This window comes from Barbus barbus, assembly GCF_936440315.1.
Source record: "Barbus barbus genome assembly, chromosome: 19".
NCBI classification, from domain to species: domain Eukaryota; kingdom Metazoa; phylum Chordata; class Actinopteri; order Cypriniformes; family Cyprinidae; genus Barbus; species Barbus barbus.
This window is the reverse complement of record NC_136747.1, coordinates 11,512,901-11,533,139: the sequence shown is the minus strand read 5'-3', so window position 1 is coordinate 11,533,139 and position 20,239 is coordinate 11,512,901. Positions and strand designations below refer to the sequence as shown.

General features: G+C 38.5%; 2 protein-coding genes and 1 long non-coding RNA gene across 3 annotated transcripts; 1 reads left to right on the top strand and 2 right to left on the bottom strand.

Annotated features, from left to right (window-relative positions):
- Positions 1-151: 151 nt before the first annotated feature.
- LOC306885247 (large ribosomal subunit protein eL30) lies at positions 152-2,240 on the bottom strand. Its single transcript, XM_079441653.1, has 5 exons — positions 2,194-2,240; positions 2,031-2,079; positions 739-884; positions 484-614; positions 152-250 (listed from the first exon to the last, which is right to left on the bottom strand). Exons 2-5 carry the CDS (start codon positions 2,049-2,051, stop codon positions 198-200), a joined length of 351 nt encoding a protein of 116 aa, XP_079297779.1. The 5' UTR covers positions 2,052-2,079; positions 2,194-2,240; the 3' UTR covers positions 152-197.
- Positions 2,241-3,056: 816 nt separating this feature from the next.
- LOC306885229 lies at positions 3,057-7,096 on the bottom strand. The gene is made up of 11 exons (XR_013785520.1): positions 7,039-7,096; positions 5,793-5,932; positions 5,497-5,701; positions 5,319-5,421; positions 4,742-4,949; positions 4,401-4,543; positions 4,249-4,311; positions 3,947-4,005; positions 3,796-3,859; positions 3,557-3,710; positions 3,057-3,437 (listed from the first exon to the last, which is right to left on the bottom strand). It is a non-coding gene; the product is annotated as an uncharacterized lncRNA (long non-coding RNA).
- Positions 7,097-12,282: 5,186 nt separating this feature from the next.
- Positions 12,283-16,966, top strand: LOC306885097 (uncharacterized protein). The gene is made up of 4 exons (XM_079441435.1): positions 12,283-12,742; positions 14,925-15,176; positions 16,215-16,265; positions 16,363-16,966. Exons 1-4 carry the CDS (start codon positions 12,664-12,666, stop codon positions 16,380-16,382), a joined length of 402 nt encoding a protein of 133 aa, XP_079297561.1. The 5' UTR covers positions 12,283-12,663; the 3' UTR covers positions 16,383-16,966.
- Positions 16,967-20,239: the final 3,273 nt, after the last annotated feature.

Genomic DNA, 20,239 nt, shown 5'->3' with positions numbered 1-20,239 from the left:
GCTGAACTTAAAAAAAATAACTGAAAAATAGTGACTAAACAATATCCCATTCCTCAACATCAAAGATCAAAAGATGAGAAGGGGGAAAAGTTCACGCTTTTTACCCATTAGACATCAAGTCTGAACAAAAGCTGAGACAAAAATAACCAAAAACCATTTCAACTTCTTTATTTGTAATAACATCCCTGCAAATTGCTCTACTTCTCCCCCTGCTGCTGGTCTGGCATGCTTCTGATGATGTCAGAATCGCCTATCAACACAAGAGAAAGGCATTAATGACAGAGCAATTCATTTAACCTGGACACAATATTACAATATTGATATTAAAAATGCAAAGGACAGTCAGACAATGTCTAAGATACTCTAGAGTTTTTTTTTAAATGTACATGTACTTATCTACTAAACTAGCTACAATAAATCAAAAGCGTAAGATCAAGTCACATCAGTTGTCCCACTGAATGGAACAGATGCATGAATACACACCAGGGTCAATGATGGCCAGTGTGCACACCCTGTAGTATCTGCCACAGGCTGTGCCAAGCTCAATGTTGTTTCCACTGTAATGATGGACTCCGGTTTTGGCCAACATAGCGTAGTACTCAATCTCAGATTTCCTAGAAAGAAAAAAAATTATGAATCATTAAAATATCCTCAACCCTTATACAATTGTATTGACTAAGACACCACAGATTATTTGAATAATGCCAGAGGGGTCACGGAGCAGTAAAAAGCACACACCTCAGAGCGGGACAGTTGTTGGCAAGGATTACCAGCTTGGCTTTTCCTTGGCGAATCATTTTCTGAGACTGCTTGTATCCGAGAACGTATTTACCGCTCTTCATCACAAGCTGCAGTCTAGAGTTGATGGACTCCAGGGACTTTTTCTGTAAAGATGAAACCATAAATACACCTAGAGCACAGAATGTTAAAAAGTACACCTTGACAACGCAGTGACTAACATGTCAAATATATCTTACATCAGGCTATTATCAGTAATTTCTTTGAAAGGGGTGTGAATTCTGTATATTAATCTTGTGCACTAGACTAATATGTGACCCTGGACCACAAAACCAGTCTTGATTCGCTGGGGTATATTTGTAGTAATAGCCAACAATACATTGTATTGGTCAAAATTATAAATTTTTCTTTTATGCCAACAATCATTAGGATATTAAGTAAAGATCATGATCCATGAAGATATTTTGTACATTTCCTACTTTAAATATATCAAAACTAAATTTATGATTAGTAATATGCATTGCTAAGAACTTCATTTGGACAACTTTAAAGGCAATTTTCGCAATATTTAGATTTTTTGCACTCTCAGATTCCAGATTTTCAAATAGTTGTACCTCAGCCAAATACTGTCCTATCCTAACAAATCAATGGAAAGCTTATTTATTCCTTTTTTATCTATCTATAAATCTCAATTTGGAAAAATGTACACTTAAGACTGGTTTTGTGGTCCAGGGTCACATATGTGCATTAAGTCTAGCACATAATAATAATAATAATTCACAAATAAGTTACATTTCCCAAAGCCACATCCCATTCACACTATGAGGCTCACGTCAAATAAACTTATAAACAGTGTTCATTATACATAATGTGACCAAACTAACGTACAATTCAATACTATCTCTCAATGACATTTCATAAGTATTGCTCCAGTAACGTTACTACATTCATTGCACATTGGGACATAATGATTTATCAAATGCGGCTTTGATTTACGTAATAAGCGTTTGTCTGATAAAAACGCATCACGTTGTAGAGACATTTATATTAAATATATTAATAATGACATATACACTACAAAACAAATCCTCTGTACTAGAAACATAAGCAGCTGCACGTTTAGCTTTTAGCCGTCACCGATAAGAGAGAAACATTTGCCCCATACAATGCGTATTAACACTTCAACAGCGCAGCTTTAATCGTATAGAGCAGTGTTTGTGGATGGAAACGTGTTGTTTTTTATAATCAGGCCTGTAGCGGCTCGTCCACGTGAAGTTCTCCGCTCCACTCACCGTTTTCTTCGCGGCCACCATTTTTCCTGATTAGTCCGATCTGGCCAACCTAAACACAGAAGAGCGACCAATCAAGACCTACACTTTTAAAATCATGCGTTTGTATCCTTGACAGAAGTCTTAAAATGAGTATTTTAATAGTTTCCCACAGAGCCGCGCTCACCTCCTGATCTCACCAAGATGGCCTCGTAGAGAAAGGACTTCCCAGCGTGCACCGCGCGCGTAAACCTCGCGAGACCACTCAAATATAGGTCTCTGCGGAACAAGAAGAAGGTGTTTCCCAATTATTGGGCGTTTTCAAACCGGTCTAGGCATTTTCCAACCATCCAATCAAACCCGTACGGAAGCCCTTTCAGAAGCGGAAATGCGTTATTATTTCTCGCTTTTTCTTGATTTTTACTATTATGTCGATATCGCGACAGCATTTATGTCAAAATAAAATATGTGTATAAAATACAGGCTACAGTACCTATTTTCTTTTTTTTTAAAAAAGTGTTACATTAAACTACTGAGAGATCTTTAATATGGAATTCTTTCATAAACCAAATTTCCCGTTCTTATGTTATAAGATACAGATCTTGTATATAATAGCCTGTGAGTGTGTATTATATTTTATAATATTCTCTCCTACCTGCATGCAATTTTCTCTAAATGTAAACCTTAAAAGCTAAAAGTATTACTTTAAAAAAAAAAAAAAAATTACTTTATTACTCAACTATTTATAATTACATTACTGTTTTATTTTCGTTTTGTGTGTGTGTGTGTGAACAACACAACATAAATCAAGTTGTAACGGTGATTAACAAGGAAAATTAATAGCAATTTCCAATAAAGTTACCAAATCCTATTGTAAAGCAATGGTGAAAATGATTGTATTGGTCTTTCTCATCTGTATTTTTCAAAATATGATATTTATATGTAATGACTGATATTTGTAGCTTACATTAAATGATATATAAAGTAAAACGTATTGACCTTTAAATTAAGGTAAAATGTGTTAACTTAGAATAATGACTCTGAAAACTTTAAACATTAGCATCACTTTATTGACCATATAGATACTGTAACCAATATGATGAAAAACTATATTGATAAATGCAGCATTCTCTACTTAATGTAATAGTAAAAAAGAGAGAATCCAATAAAATAAAATAAGCAATAAATGTGGCAAGTTCAAACATGAGGAACACATTGCATGAAACATTAGATGCTTCCTCCAGCCTCATAGAAACAGTCGCTTGCGCAGTATCCTTGGAAGTCATCAGAGCCAAAGAACCCCTGCATCACACCTCTTTGCCCTCTTCCTCTGTAGCCTTCACCACAGTCTTTGTATGTAGTCTCACAATGGAGACATCTGGATAGACTGTATGGAACCCTGTACAGGTTTGTGAAATCAGTTCACGACACCTGAAAAAAAAAAGGTTGTCAGCTGACCTCATCATTGTCTTAATATTCAACCATACATAACTGAGAAAAAACAGAGAGAGAGCTGTGATTAACCAAACAGTGACACTAATAAAACTTACTGTCCAACCACCAAAAGTGAGCCTCTCGGCGGAAACTTTCCATGCTCACAATGCTGTTGAAGCACCTGCAGGTGAGGGCAAGGGAGCCAATTGCAACATCACCATCTTGAAGCACAACCTCTAGTAAGATTTCACGAAGGACCAGCGGAGGAAGCTATACATGAACAAAACATAATCTGAACTTCTTGTTTATAATGATTCCCTTGCATTTTATAAATTGAGTAATAACAAATACATGCCTCCTGTATGTTCAGGGGTTGGTCAACGGTTTTTTTTCCCCGTTTTCCCGTTTTTTTCATCCCACTATGAAGGGACAAATGAAGAACATCAGTAAATGACAGTCAACATTTACTATAAATAATAGAGCACCTCAAACAAAATAGATCATACCAGTTTTGTGTGGCTTGTCAGTCCGCCGTCTCTTTCTTTGCTGGATTTCCATGACCGATCTTGATAAATTTATGACATAAAAACACATTAATAATACAGTATATCAAGTTTCATTGCATGAAGATATGACAACTAAAAGTCACACTAACTGTAAAGGCATTTTGCCATCCTTGTCATTATTTTTTAGAAAAGGACTAATAACAAGGAAAATGAAAGAAAGAAAGAAAGAAAGAAAGAAAGAAAGAAAGAAAGAAAGAAAGAAAGAAAGAAAGAGAGAAAGAAAGAAAGAAAGAGTCAAACACCTTGGTGGGAATTTCTCCAACAAAAGGACAGACTACAAGGGCATAAAATGGCTGCCCATCCACCTGACAAAGAGGAGTATAGTTTGTTTAGTGAATGAAATTCATTAACTTTCAGAACATGTACATTTGAACTCACAGAGCCCACCATATACCTGATGCTCCCCAAACTTTTTGAAAAAGTCTTGTCGTATGCAGTTCTGTTTTGCATTTCTTCTCTCAGTCTGGATAGAAGATCAGTCTTTGATCCTTCAGTGCCAACTCCACAGGCCTTGCAGAGTTTTCCAATGTCTGCAACCTGGTAAAGCACACATATGTTTGATATTACATTACAATATGAAACTAGCTCTTTGTGTGTTAGTTCTAACTACGACTAGAAGGTAACAACTGATTTAGACCTGCATAGTGATTGTTTCATTACTGGTCAACCATCACCATTTTTAATCAACTGCAAATTATAAGAGGCTATAGAGATTTATACTGAGCTGGTGCATACCTTTAGCTTCATTAATTCATCACTGAGTCTCTCTTCTGTCATGTCTATTTCAGCGATGTTGTCTAGTGTATTTGTGGTCTGCACTTTCTTCCACTCTGTGTTTATCACAGATGGTGACCTGCGTGTGTGTCTGCCGATCCATGGGGGCCGATCCATGGGGCCCAGTTCTCATAATTGGGTTTCAAAGTGTAAGGATTTGTGTCTCCAACTAAAATCATACAGAAAATAATGTAGTGAAACAAATTCTTGAAACAAGGCATTTTGTTTAGATGTGGAAATACATGTGTAATGCAGTGGTTCTCAACCACATTCCTGGAGGCCCCCCAACACTGCATGTTTTCCATATCTCCTTAATCAAACACACCCGATTCAGATCATCAGCTCATTAGTAGAGACTCCAAGATCAGAAATGTTTGTATCAGACAATGGAGAGATGCAAAATGAGCAGTGTTGGTGGGCCTCCAGGAACGTGGTTGGGAACCACTGATGCAATGAACTCAACTAGTATATGTACAAGAGACAAGGAAGTTGTTTACATTATTGCACATGATAGCCTAATTGTCTTTTTGCAACTTACTCCTCAACAAGCCAGTTGCAATCCTCTCCATTGAAAGTCTCCCAGAACTCCTCGGAATTCACCTCTCCATTGAAGGTTTCAGTTGGCTCACTTATGTCACTGACTGGATAAAGAAACAAAATTAAATTAACACAAATTAACTGCAAATAGAAAATGACAAAAAACTATGATTGTTTACCTGCCATGTTTAACACTCCCTTTTTATGTAAGTCCATTACAACAACTGGAGGATGATGTCCACATTTTAGACACGAAAAGGCATAATCATGGTGAGTTAGTGCCTCAAAATGTAAATATGCCTGAAGAAACTCTGTCTCCTTTGGGTAAGGCACGCGTGTTGTCTTTTGCAATATGGAACGCACCCTTCCAACTGACACATGATCCTGAGTGAGAACAGTCATGAGAACATATATCAGTGCTAGATTAAGTTGAACAATCTTGAGCCTAATGTATTTTAAATTTCAGAAACAAAACCTGAACAGAATTCCTTATGAAGATGCATAGAAAGATGCTTAGCAGCACTTTATCATTAAAGTTGTGAAGCCCATGCATCCAGTCCTGGTATCGGTAAAACATACCACAATTACTGCATTTCTTGCAGTATGTGGATATTCCTAATGAGGTAAATAAACAGATAATAATAGTACAAAATGTCAAATAATCACTTGGCAATTATTGTGAATAGCATACTTTAATACTCAATTTATACTGGAGTATAATGCAAAAAATGACATGTACTACTCACAAAAAGTTAGGGATATTCAACTTTTGCAAACTGACTTATTGTCTGGGGAGGCACAGCATCCCACTCTTCTTAAAGGGCTGCCCTCAGGTCATTGAGGTTCTGGGGTGCAGGGTCACGACCATGATATTAAAAATAATAAACTTAACAAGCAATGCTTTTTCAGCTTTTCTGTGGAGCTTTTCTTGTTTTCTTACAGCGCACCTCACACTCAAACACCATTTCATATATGAAGGGAGTGTGTTCTGGACTGAATGAAAAAATAATTTATCCAAAATATTATAGTTTTTAATAATGTTTTAATTAGATAAAATTTGCAGTTAGATTAATGTGCACAACACTTTCCTTAAAATGTATTTACAGTTATTTTTTGTACATATTAGTACCTATACCCTCCGGTTTGTTTTTAAAAAACAATTTTAAAGCCTAGTCCTAGACTAAAATGTAAGTCTGAGCTGTTTCAACTGAAATAAACTTGCACTGACTGATCTTAAAATATATCAATGCATTTGTTTTGTCTCAAGATGAACACCAGTAATGTTTTTTTCTAAGCATGTTTATGAAAATTATTTAAATGTCCTAATTGAACTATAGACTAATCCTGGTTTAGGCTGAAACCGGGCCATAATGTCCTGGGGACATAAATGGCACCTATTCGGTGGAATAGTCCATTAACATTTGTTTACAACTATTTATTAACTTATTTATGTAGTGTTTTCTAGTCTGACAAGCTAACTATTAATTTTTATATTAGAATACGCCGACAGGAAAAAATTAAGCGAACTACCACCATCAACACTAAAGTAACAAACTTATGCACCAAAAAGTTAGCGAATGTTTGCTAATAATGGTTAGCGATAGACTGTAAGTGGCAGACCTCTTGGAGCTTTTTCTGTCTAATCATGTTGCAAGCAAATTTACACAAACTAATTAAAACATTAACTTAGACAAAATGTGAATTTACAAAAATCCACTTACATCCATATGCAGGACAGGTGATATCTCTCCTCATTTCACCGCTTTCTCACTCATATCTGATGGGAAAAGCGTATTCAAGTACTAGGAATCGCCCACTCAAGTTTTAGCAAACCAGGCACAGAGGTTGGAAAACGCCTACCCAGTTGGAAAACGCCCCAAAATTGAGGCACGCCTTTTGTTGCTCTGCAGAGACCTCATTCTCAGACCACTGATCTCAGAACAGTCACCACTTGTCGCCAGAAGAGAGTCATATTAATTATAGGCTAATAGTCTAATGCCATGGGTAAGACTTTATTAATTTACACAGCTTTAGAATCACGTGTTACCTCATATATCTAGGTTTTTCAAGCCAATGGAACTCTGGTCCTCAACAGTTGAGGGAGTAAATTCAATTAATAAATGTATATTTTATAATTAGTTATTTTAGTTTATTTTAATTATTCTCGTTTTAAATAATTCAAAGTCATCTTGAGGCTTCCTCCGAAATTTGCTGATGCTCCTTAATGGGCCTCAAGCCCCTGGTTGAGAGCCACTGGCAAAGGCTCGCTCAAAAAACTAGGCCTGTCAAACATACATATCTTCATTATTACTATTTTGAACATAGTATAGACTAATATATAATATAGTCATAAATTTCCAAAATTACAAGAACATCTGAAATGTTCTTATTCTTATATTTTTGTTACTTTGTCTGTTTATTGAATTGTGAAAGCATCTCAGATATTTTCCCTCATCCACCCAAAGTAAACAAAACAAATGATGCATCTGAAATGACACACACTGTCAAAATATATTCTGCATTTAATGAAGAAATTATTTGAATGGCTGTTATTAAATAAATGCATTCTATGCATATGCATGGGTGTAGAATCTCTGTTTTGTGGCACTGTCATGTGAGCTGTCAGTTGTGTCGTGTCCTTTGTGAACATGTTGATTCCTCTCATGTGACATAATAAAGTGTCCATTGGTTGCACACTTCAGAATCTCAGAAGAAGCAGGCCATTCACCATATGCTGGGTTAAATACAACCCAGTGCTGGGTGAAATATGGACAAACCCAGCAGCTGGGTTGTTTTGACCCAGCGGTTGGGTTAAATGTTTTGTCCAACCTTCTGGGTAGTAACCTCACCACTGGGCCAAAACAACCCAAGTGTGTCCATATTTTACCCAGCACTGGGTTGTATTTAACCCTGCATTTTTTAGAGTGTATATTTTGGCTTACTGATTTATGAATAACACAAAGCTATATGAGTTTGATTTTGTTTGTTGTTGTGTAGCTATTAGTCCTTGTCACAAAGTCAGTCAAACTTATCAAGCGTGCAAAGTTTTAGTTTGCTTTGACTAAGAAAACATGATCTTATTATTCTTATTTTCACCCATGTACAGTTTTGCTTTCAGTTTAACTGTCCAACAGACACTTTGTCACGGTTCGTGGGTTCACTGTGTCATCCTCGCTCTGTTTTGGAGTGTGCGTGGGTGTGGCTGATTGAGGCTGATTCGCTCCAGCTGCGGATCATTATCAGCGCTATATCAGTCACTCTCACGCTGTCCTGTGTTGTCAGATCCTTGGATTACCTGCCGTGTGTTGGTCACCGAGACCCGCATGTTCCTGTCTCCTGATTTTTCGTCTCCAGATCATAGTCGTCTCCTGGACTCCGTCACTGGACACTTGGCCCTACGTTGCATCCCTGCGTTACGGAGCCTGACGGACGCGGTGCATTCTAGTGTTTCTGACTGTTCTCATTCTGACGTGTTTTCAATAAAACCGTTATTGTTTCCCGCAGCTTGAATCCTCCAGTCTTTCATTATGACACACTTACTTCAATTAATGTGTTTTACAATAAAATACATCGTTTGTATTTTGTGTGATGTAGCCTAAGTTTGATTTTGTGCATTGCAAAATAAAACCAACCTGAATAAAACAGCCTAGAAAAAACATATGTTTTGCACACTTGATTTCCTCAACGTGAACACTGGGGTCTAAATTGCATGTCAAACATCTTGACTGAGGCGCTCTCTGCTATTCTGGGAGTCACTGTGACATTGCAGTCAGATTGTAAGGATTTAGATAAAGCCACTCAACTGCAAATTACCAATCTGACAACTCTTGCCTTACTTGATAAAGCAGTGCAAAATGTGACTGGTCTAACGTCTTTACTAAAGCAATTGTCAGTTGATCGGAACAATTCACAAGAGACCCCGAAAAGCGACAGTGTGAGCTCTTCTCTCCGAAAGGACTTATTTGTGATCTCCGATGACTTTTTTGATCCAGTGTTTGACTTCGACTTCACGAACATGTCCGAGCCAAAGTTTGATTCTGTGTGCATGCGCGGAGACGAGCCGTACAAGCGGCCCTACGGCTGGATGCGCTTCGCCCTGAAGGTCCTGGATAAATATCCGGACGGGAACGTTTGGCTGGGAGCAGACGGATGGAGGAGCCGTTCAGTGCCCGGTGAGTGGCACGTCTCCTACCACGGAACCGGTTTAGAGGGGGCTGAAGGCATCATACAGACTCACTTCAAGGCGGGAGACCGTCAGGCGTACGGAAGAGGGATTTATTCATCTCCAGACATCAACGTAGCAGATATGTTTGCGAAAAGCAAGAACTTCACGTCGCAAAACAATGGGAAAACTTATGAAGTCATCATGCAAAATAGAATCAACCCCCAGAAGAGGGAAATCAAGGACAAAGACATCTGGTTGGTCCCCATACCAGTAGGCATATCTGCTGCAAAAGAAAAAGAAATAGTAAAGAGCTCAATTCGACCTTATGGACTTCTGCTTAAAAAGGTGTAGGAAGGCCAACAGTCGGGCCAGCTGAAGTTGGGCTACTCTCGCTTGCACCACTACTGTACTTCCAAATGCTTAACAATCTATGTGTTATGTTCTATGCCTATATGTGTTTCTCATAATGGAGGACAAACAGAGGGACAAAATTCAACAACATGTATTAAAAAGGCATAAAGTGTTTGTTTTAAACTAGTGTTGTTTTTGGCGGCCTGTTTTAATTTTAGTCTAGTCTTTGTGTGAAGCTGTCATTTTTAGTTTTTATTAGTTTTAGTCACGTTCATACTCTTTAGGCTGGTCAAGTTTCAGCCAACTAAAAGTCTGAGCATTTTAGTCAGAATTATCCATGACTATTTTCGTCTAATTTTAGTCAATGAAAATTGTATTTTAATTCTATTTAAGCCAGTCAATATAGTATAAATACCTACAGACGAAACCAAAATTTTCTTTTAGCCAAACCCATGTATCCACCTTTTAAAACCTATGTAAAGAGAACAAGATTCATTGTATTTCTAGGTTACATATGGGTGTCCCTTAATGTAAAATTTTTATGCAGCATGATCGAAGCACTTTAAATAGCCGTGGGGTATGATTGAAGCACATTAAATACCCGTTTTTGATACCCCAAACACTTCTCAGACAGCATTTGTTGTTGTCATAATGCCCACAAATATAAGTCGTCTCATTTTTTTAAGCGTATGCAAAAAGCGTATAATTTAAAACGGACAACTTTTCAGAGAACCTTATATCAAATAATATATATACACTATATATATATATATATATATATATATATATATATATATATATATATATATATATATATATATACATATACATACAGGTGCATCTCAAATTAGAATGTTGTGAAAAAGTGTTTTGTAAGTTATTTCAAAAAGTGAAACTTTCATATATTTTAGATTCATTGCATGTAAAGTAAAACATTTCAAAAGTTTTTTGGTTTTAATTTTGATGATTAGAGCTTACAGCTGATGAAAGTCAAAAATCAGTATCTCAGAATATTAGAATATTTACATTTGAGTTTCAATTAATGACCATCCATACAGTATAAATTCCGGGCATCTCTTGTTCTTTGAAACCACAAAAATGTATCAAAGCATATTAAATGCAAAGTTGACTGGAAGGAAGAATTTGGGTAGGAAAAGGTGCACAAGCAACATGGATGACTGCAAGCTTGAGAATACTGTCAAGCAAAGCTGATTTAAACACTTGTGAGAGCTTCACAAGGAGTGGACTGAAGCTGGAGTCAGTGCATCAAGAGTCACCACGCTCAGACGTCTTCAGGAAAAGGGCTACCAAGCCACTTCTGAAACAGAAACAACGTCAGAAGCGTCTTACCTGGGCTGTGGCGAAAAAGAACTGGACTGTTGCTCAGTGGTCCAAAGTCCTCTTTTCCGATGAAAGTAAATTTTGCATTTCATTTGGAAATCAAGGTCCGAGAGTCTGGAGGAAGAGTGGAGAGGCACAGAATCAATGTTGCTTGAAGTCCAGTGTGAAGTTTCCACAGTCAGTGATGATTTGGGCTGCCATGTCATCTGCTGGTGTTGGTCCACTGTGTTTTCTGAAGTCCACAGTCAACGCAGCCATCTACCAGGAAATTTTAGAGCACTTCATGCTTCCTTCTGCTGACAAGCTTTATGGAGATGCTGATTTCATTTTCCAGCAGGACTTGGCACCTGCCCACACTGCCAAAGGTACCAAAAGCTAGTTCAATGAGCATGGTGTTACTGTGTTTGATTGGCCAGCAAACTCGCCTGACCTGAACCCCATAGAGAATCTATGGGGTATTGTCAAGAGGAAGATGAGAGACACCAGACCCAACAATGCAGATGACCTGAAGGCCGCTATCAAAGCAACCTGGGCTTCCATTACACCTGAGCAGTGCCACAAACTGATCAACTCCATGCCACGCCGAATTGAGGCAGTAATTAAAGCAAAACGAGCCCCTACCAAGTATTGAGTACATATACAGTAAATGAACATACTTTCCAGAAGGCCAACAATTCACTAAAAATGTGTTTTTTTATTGGTCTTATGAAGTATTCTAATTTGTTTGTGAATGGGTGGGTTTTTGTTAAATGTGAGCCTAAATCATCACAATTAAAAGAACCAAAGACTTAAACTACTTCAGTCTGTGTGCATTGAATTTATTTAATACACGAGTTTCACAATTTGAGTTGAATTACTGAAATAAATGAACTTTTCCACGACATTCTAATTTATTGAGATGCACCTGCATACACTTATATATAAGCAGTGAGTTTCATAAGCATATATAGCGTTCTCTGCGCACGGACAAGATTTAGTTATGGACGGTAGGAATATATATTGAGATGTAGAAGTACAGCCTACAGTGATTTTTATGACAGTTTAGTTGGGGTTGTCCAGCGCTACTCCAGATGTCACCTATAGATGTCGCCAAAATCATTACTCAACCAAAACATAGAGTACGTGATGTTATTTTAAAGTTAGAATAAATGTACTCTTATTAAACCTATCGGATTTATATCGTTATTTGGTTGTTAGAACCTAAGTTGAACACCAAGCGTCATCTGTAATTTCTTAGCATTTTAATCAGAGAGGACAGAACGTCGCTGATGTTTTAGCATTGCAAATTCAACTGTAAGCTGTAAAGTTACCGGGAATAAGAGCAGGCTCATACACACTCAATGTGTTCAATGAGCAGGGAATGAGTGCTGTCTCTATCAACTGCGCGTTTAATTAGCATATTCCTCCTGCACTTGAAGTCGATGTACGCCGCTGGGCACGACAACACTCACTAAAGTGCTTAACTTCACTGCTGTCAGAGGAAGACACGATGGGATGCACTTCTAGCACTCAGACCACAGCTCAAGACACAACACGACCCAGCACCAAACAAGATGGAAGCACATCAGGTAAGAATACACTACCCCCCCCAAAAAAATCACAATTGATATATATTTAGTCAAATATTGTAGATTTGAAAGGTGTTTCATGAAGTTAAAGAAGAAGAAGTGTTGGTTAGGGGGCACTGCATTTGGTACATTCATAGTGTGATATAGATGTCATAATGTGTAGACACCAATGTTAAAATGCATGGCAGATCCTTAAGTGATAGAGGAAGATTGTGATCTTAGTTACTTTTCCGATCCTGGCTCAACTTAACTTGAAACTGAACCCTCAACTATTGTGTAAGGCACCCAGATCCTTATCCAGAATGCTGTCATCAGTCCGCCATACAGTTTAGATCTACTTGACTCATAGAGAAACTTACTGCATTCATTACACTAAAAGTCCCCATGGAGAAACCTAAGGTTAAACTGCTTGCCCAGACCTTAAACCTTAAGACTTTTAACTGAAAGTTACTAGAAAAGGGATGTTTTTATGGTTTAGATGACAATAACTGCTTTTTAAATGATTAACATTCTTTCAGAGAAGCACTATATTATGTGGTTTTATAATTAGCATGCATGTAGTTTTTATGATCCCATGTTACATTTACATTTATGTATTTGGCAGATGTTTTTATCCACAGTGGCAAAATGCATTTACTGGATACAAACCCGCATCATGCTCAGTTGAGCCACAGAAACAAAATATTTTTACTTTTAAAAATGGATTTGCCACACGGCAGCAGAAAAAATGTGATTAGAAATGTCAAAATGCTTAAATTGGTGACTGGTCAGAACACCTAAAATATACACACAAAACACACCTTTCTATATACATTAACATGTTTTATTTTGATGATTGCAATCTCATTAAAATTCATAAAATGTGTGTGTTTTTAAAAAACGCAAAGAACAAAATACATTTAAATAGAATTTTGACTTTGGTTGTATTGAATTAAATTTGTCAAGCAAATGAAGGAAATTTGTTTTGCTTTGTTAATGTTGCATGTCTGTTTCCTGAGCTATCACATTGGGTGAGTTCTTGGAATCTGAGGAAATACATTTTAGGTGATCAGAGGAGGTCCTCCCCACCTCAGGAGCTCCCTCAAGCGTGGTGATGCATGTCAACCTGATAGTGGTGACATTTAAACAAAGTGTGTGCTTATGGAGCTGAAAAGAAGGTTTCATGTAAATGCTGTGTGCTTTAGATCACAGATGTCCAATGTCATAAAGCTCTGTTAGTTTGCCTGTTTTAATACATCCATTTTCTTTCAGCACCTGTTGTTACATTAGGTTTTGATATTTAACCAGAAAGTCAGTGTATTGCTTTCAGTTTCATGTAAGTATAGGCTGTTGACACTTGATACACAGAAGATGGAAAGAGAGAAAAGACAAAACATTTTTCATAATTCTGTGTTGATGAAATGTGAATTCTGTGGAAAAGATTTAAATGTAATAAAATGTGTTGAACCGAGCTTATTGAACTCAAATTAGATTATTTTATCACTATTGAAACTGAGATGGTTTGTGCTGCGGAAACCTGTTTGAAAACTACGTGTGCGCGTGACCAAATGTCCCACAGGGATAGTAAAACCTGAAATTTTTTGACATTGTGGGGACCGGCCTGCGGAAAAATGTTTATCCGAAAGTGTAACCATGCAAACAGGTTTTCTATAAGGGTTAGGTTAAGGATTAGGGGATAGAAAATATTGTTTGGTCAGTATAAAAGTAGTAGAAGTCTATGGAAAGAAACACACATGTGTGTGTGTCTGTGTATGACGATGAGTGAATATGAGAGAAATAATAATGGAAAAAAACAATTGTTTTTGACTGTTTATGATAAAAAATAATAAGGTAAAATAATATTTTAAAAAGGTATTTCAGTATCATTGATATACTGGTTTATTTTTTGTAAATATTTAAAATTTAGATATTTAAAGATTTTGTTTTATTTTGTGTTTTTTTTCATCATTTTTTAATTTTCTTAATAGTTTTTAATAAGTTTTAGTTAAGTGCTCCAACTTCAACTTATTGCCAGTAATTTCCAAGGAGACATTTCTAATTTTCATTTAGTTTTATGTTTTATTATATTTGATCAGATTATATTTTAGTGAAAGTTTTTATTTTAAGTAATGAATTCCTTTAATGCTTTTAGTTTTAGTTCACGATAATAACCCTGGTTAAAATGTTTGTCTTAATCTCTAAGGAACAAGTAATGAAAACGGTGGTCCTGCAGCAGACACTGAGACGATTCCAGACCAAACCCAAGCTGAAGAATCTCCACAGACATCCAGTGCAGCTCCTGAAGCCTCAGAGGAAGTACAGAGCACTGAGGCTGCTGTAGCTCACAGTGAACCAGAAGCAGCAGCTGCTGAGGCTGTTACAACTGACCAGCCCGCTGAACCCGAATCCAGCCCCTCCACGACAGCTGAGAATACTGAAGAACCAGCACCAAGTGGTACGTTCCGCATTTACAGACAACAGCCAGTTTCCATAACTTAAAGGGACTGTGAGCAAAGTCTCATGGAAAAACTGGCTCAGAGTAGTTCTTCAAGATTAAGGTACATAATACCTTGTTCTGTGCTTGTGCATGCAAATGGCTTTGGTACTTTCAAGGGACATATCTGTAGATGCAAAACACCTTGCGCATTCTCTTTTACAATGAAGGCTTCCTGGAATACATTTGTATTGTTATAAGAAGTTAAAGCACCATTTTACACATTCATACTTAAGTGAAAGGTATTGGCACTAGTTTAAACAGGTAATAGTGTGATTGTTTAACTCTTAAGTAACCTGACAAGTATCCTACTAACTGTTCGGTGACCCAGGAGTACAACACTACCCTGCTTAATTTCCCCTTTCCAGCCCTTGTTACCGAACGTTTTACTAAGGGTTTCTAACAGATGATGGTCTGAAAAAGGTTAGGAGAACTGAACCTTGAGAAAGAAAAGATTTTGGCTACTGAAACCAGGTTCCAGTTAAGATGAACAGGTTTGATTTCGGGATTGTGAATACACCGTAAAAAATGGAATTAGGAGTAGTGCATTATTTTCATCTTTAACAGTAGTTTCTTTGGCCAGATCTTAAATGTGGCGAGGGCCACAGCATGCCTCACTGCCTGAATTTTAAATGTAAATGACAATTTATCCACGGATGCAAATGTCTTGGGTGCAATGTGGAAAAAAACTTTGACATTGTCAAATAATGTAATGACTAACCACAGAACAGAACGCAACAAGAAATAATATTCTACTGGACACAGCAACTGATTTTAAATATTAATTTGATATTTTTTGTATTTTTAGTAATGAGAAACACACAGGATGTGTCCTGAAATCAGCTAATGGTCTCTGTAGACTGATATATTTGTCATATATATGAGAATTTCAGTGCATTTTAATAAGCTTTTTTAACTGGATTTTTTGGCTGGATGAAGAAAAAAAAAAAAAAAAGCCTAAATTAAAGGAAATAATTCCATGCATCTATATTTCCACAGAAAACAACACTGAGGCTCAGGCCGAATCTTCCCCACCAGAGGAAGCACCTGGTAAGTAGGGTAATATGATGCAAGACGGACCTAAAAAGTTCATCTTCTCGAGGATAAATGTTTTGTCTGATTTCCCATACCTCTTCATCTCTTTCAGCCTCTGGTGAAGCTAGTTAAGTGTGCATCATTTGGCACAGTTACTACAGAATCCAGACTCAACCACCCGATTTCAATAAACTCAAGATTTTCACAGTGGAACATTAGCTTATTTATTATATAGATATTGCTTGTTCGTTGCCAAGATATAGACCAAGTGGTCTTCAGAGACTCTGTGCCTGTCTTTATATAAAAAGATTACAAACATCCCACTCCAGTTATAGTTTAGTGAATTATAATTGTTGGCTTTAGTTAGAGATTTCCTTCAATATTTAATATCGGTGCCTATTTGAATGGCTTTTACCTCTCTATAAAAAATGCAAAAAGCCAAAGTGAATATAAAAATTGTGGAATGCTATTTATATAATTATGTAATATTTTACCAACTGCAATAAAATGTTATATACATTTAAAATGACAATGGACATGATATTTAAAAAACAGGCTTTTTGATTTTATTTATTGTATGCTAATGTTTTCCTGCAACAAATATGACAAATTGAACTCAACAAATGAAAGTAATGTTGTTTTTGTGGTGTGGTTTGATTTAATGTGATAATGACAGATTAATGTGATAATGACAAGTTTAAAAATAAAGTTGAATTCAGAATCAGAATCAGAATCAGAATGAGCTTTATTGGCCAAGTATGTTTACACATACAAGGAATTTGTTGTAGTGACAGAAGCTCCACAGTGCAACAGAAAGAAAGACAGTAACAGGACAGGACACAGGTAATGAAACAAAATAACAGGAAATAGCCAATAACCAATGTACAAAGCAGCAAAAAAAATAAAAAATACACAATATATAATATATAATATAGGCGACTATGTATGTACAGGTGAAGTATGTGCAAATTAGAAATGAGAAAATAAAATAAGTGAGTGTGGTGAATGGATAATGTATTAGTTGTGTGTTCTACGTTTATTTATTGAGTGTTCATGAGATGTATTGACTGAGGGAAGAAACTGTTCCTGTGTCTGGTCGTTCTGGTGCTCAGAGCTCTGTAGCGTCGACCAGATGGTAACAGTTCAAAGAGGTTGTGTGCTGGATGTGAGGGGTCCAGAGTGATTTTACCAGCCCTTTTGCTCACTCTGGATAAGTACAGTTCTTGGAGAGTGGGGAGGGTTGTACCAATGATTCGCTCAGCAGTCCGGACTACCCTCCGTAGTCTTCTGAGGTCAGATTTGGTAGCTGAGCTGAACCAGACAGTTATTGAGGTGCAGAGGATGGATTCAATGATGGCAGAGTAGAACTGTTTCAGTAAGTCCTGTGGCAGGTTGAACTTCCTCAGCTGGCGAAGAAAGTACAGCCTCTGCTGGGCCTTCCTGACAATGGAGTCAATGTGAATATCCCACTTTAGGTCCTGAGAGATGGTGGTGCCCAAGAATCTGAATGACTCCACTGCAGTCACGGTGCTGTTCATGATGGTAAGTGGGGGGAGAGCAGGGGGGTTTCTCCTGAAGTCCACGATCATCTCCACAGTTTTGAGCGTGTTAAGCTCCAGGTTGTTGAGACTGCACCAGACAGCCAGCTCCTTAACCTCCTGTCTGTAAGCAGACTCGTCACCGTCCTGGATGAGGCCGATCAGTGTGGTGTCGTCTGCAAACTTCAGGAGCTTGACAGAGGGGTCTTTAGATGTGCAGTCGTTGGTGTAGAGGGAGAAGAGCAGTGGGGAGAGTACGCAGCCCTGAGGAGCTCCAGTGCTGATGGTTCGAGTGCTGGATGAGAATTTGCCAAGCTTTACTAACTGCTGTCTGTCTGTCAGGAAGCTGTTGATCCACTGGCAGACGGAGGTGGGGACGGAGAGCTGAGTTAGTTTATTTTGAAGGGTTTCCGGGATAATGGTGTTAAAAGCAGAGCTGAAGTCCACAAACAGGATCCTCACATAAGTCCCTGGTCTGTCCAGATGCTGCAGGATGAAGTGCAGTCCCATGTTGACTGCATCATCCACAGACCTGTTTGCTCTGTAGGCAAACTGCAGGGGGTCCAGTAAGGGTCCAGTGATGTCCTTCAGATGAGCCAGAACCAGTCTTTCGAATGATTTCATGGCTACAGACGTTAGTGCCACAGGTCTGTAGTCATTTAGTCCAGTAATTTTGTGTTTCTTTGGGATGGGGATGATGGTGGAGCGTTTGAAGCATGAGGGGACTTCACACAGCTCCAGTGATCTATTGAAGATCTGTGTGAAGATGGGGGCCAGCTGCTCAGCACAGATTTTTAGGCAGGCTGGTGACACACCATCTGGACCAGGTGCTTTCCTTCTTTTGTTTTTCCTGAAGACCTGGCACACATCGTCTTCGCTGATTTGAATTGTAGGTGTGGGGGAGAGAGGGGTTGCTGGAGGTGTGAATGGTTGTGTGGAGGGGTGTTCTGGGCGGGTGTGGGGTGATCGTTCAAAACGACAAAAGAACTCGTTTAAGTCGTCTGCCAGGTGTTGATTCTCCAGAGTGCTGGGGGGTGGTGTTTTGTAGCTGGTGATGTCCTTTAATCCAAGCCACACTGAAGCCGGATCGCTGGAAGAGAATTTGTTCCTGAGCTTGTCAGAATAATTCCTCTTTGCCACTCTGATCTCCTTTTCCAGTGTGTATTTGGCCTGTTTGTACAAGACTTTATCCCCCTTTCTGTGAGCATCTTCTTTGGCCTGACGGAGCTGTCTGAGTTTGGCAGTGAACCATGGTTTGTCATTGTTGTAGAATAGATGAGTCCTGGTAGGAATGCACATGTCCTCACAGAAACTGATATATGATGTTACAGTCTCTGTGAGCTCGTCCAGGTCATTTGCTGCAGCTTCAAAAACAGACCAATCAGTCAGGTCGAAACAGGCTTGTAAATCCCGCTCTGTTTCGTTAGTCCATCTTTTAACAGATCTTAATACAGGCTTCGCAGACTTAAGTTTCTGCCTGTAGGATGGAATAAGATGAACCAAACAGTGATCAGAGAGTCCTAAAGCTGCTCGTGGAACCGAGTGATATGCGTCCTTTATTGTTGTGTAACAGTGATCCAATATATTACTGTCTCTGGTGGGACATGTAACATGCTGTCTGTATTTTGGCAGTTCACGGGAGAGATTTGCTTTATTAAAGTCCCCGAGAATGATTAAAACAGAGTCCGGGTGTTGTTGTTCACTCTCTGTGATCAGATCAGCGAGTTTCTGTAGAGCTGTGCTCACGTGCGCTTGCGGTGGAATGTAAACACTCACGAGAATGAACGAGCAGAACTCCCGCGGCGAATAGAACGGCTTGCAGTTAATGAAGAGCGTTTCTAGATCTGAGCAGCACATCTTCTTTAAAACAGTTACATCTGTACACCACCTCTCATTGATGTAAAAGCATGTCCCGCCGCCGCGCGATTTCCCCGTTGATTCTGTGTCCCGATCTGCTCTTATCAGCTGGTAATTAGGCAGATGGATCGCGCTGTCCGGTATGTCGCCATTCAACCAGGTTTCCGTGAAACATAGAGCAGCAGAGTTAGAAAAGTCCTTGTTTGTCCGGGAGAGCAGAAGGAGTTCGTCCGTTTTGTTGGGTAGAGAGCGGAGATTCGCCAGATGGATGCTAGGCAACGCCGTTCTAAATCCGCGCTGACGAAGTTTCACGAGCGCGCCGGCTCTCTTTCCCCGTCTGCGCCTCCTGAAGCGTTTGACCAGAGCTACAGCTCCGCCAACTACAATGTCCAGCAAAACGTCCGAAAAATCAAAAACCGGTAGAAGATTTTGTGGTGTGTTCTGCCGAATGTTCAGTAGATCATCCCTGGTAAAGCTGATCTTATTTGAAAAACAAAAAACAGGAAAAACAAACAAAAACAATACAAACACCGAGGAGCAACGCACAATAGCTGCCATCAGCGGCGCCATTTTGTTTGGACTTCGTTTTTGAAC

Coding starts and splice junctions, on each gene's coding strand:
- LOC306885247 (XM_079441653.1), bottom strand. CDS start 2,051: ATGGTGGCCGCGAAGAAAACG. Junction 615..738: donor AACAACTGTCCCGCTCTGAG/GTGTGTGCTTTT, acceptor TTTTCTTTCTAG/GAAATCTGAGATTGAGTACT. Junction 251..483: donor ACTGGCCATCATTGACCCTG/GTGTGTATTCAT, acceptor TTGTGTTGATAG/GCGATTCTGACATCATCAGA.
- LOC306885097 (XM_079441435.1), top strand. CDS start 12,664: ATGGGATGCACTTCTAGCACTCAGACCACAGCTCAAGACACAACACGA. Junction 15,177..16,214: donor TGAAGAACCAGCACCAAGTG/GTACGTTCCGCA, acceptor ATATTTCCACAG/AAAACAACACTGAGGCTCAG. Junction 16,266..16,362: donor CCCACCAGAGGAAGCACCTG/GTAAGTAGGGTA, acceptor CATCTCTTTCAG/CCTCTGGTGAAGCTAGTTAA.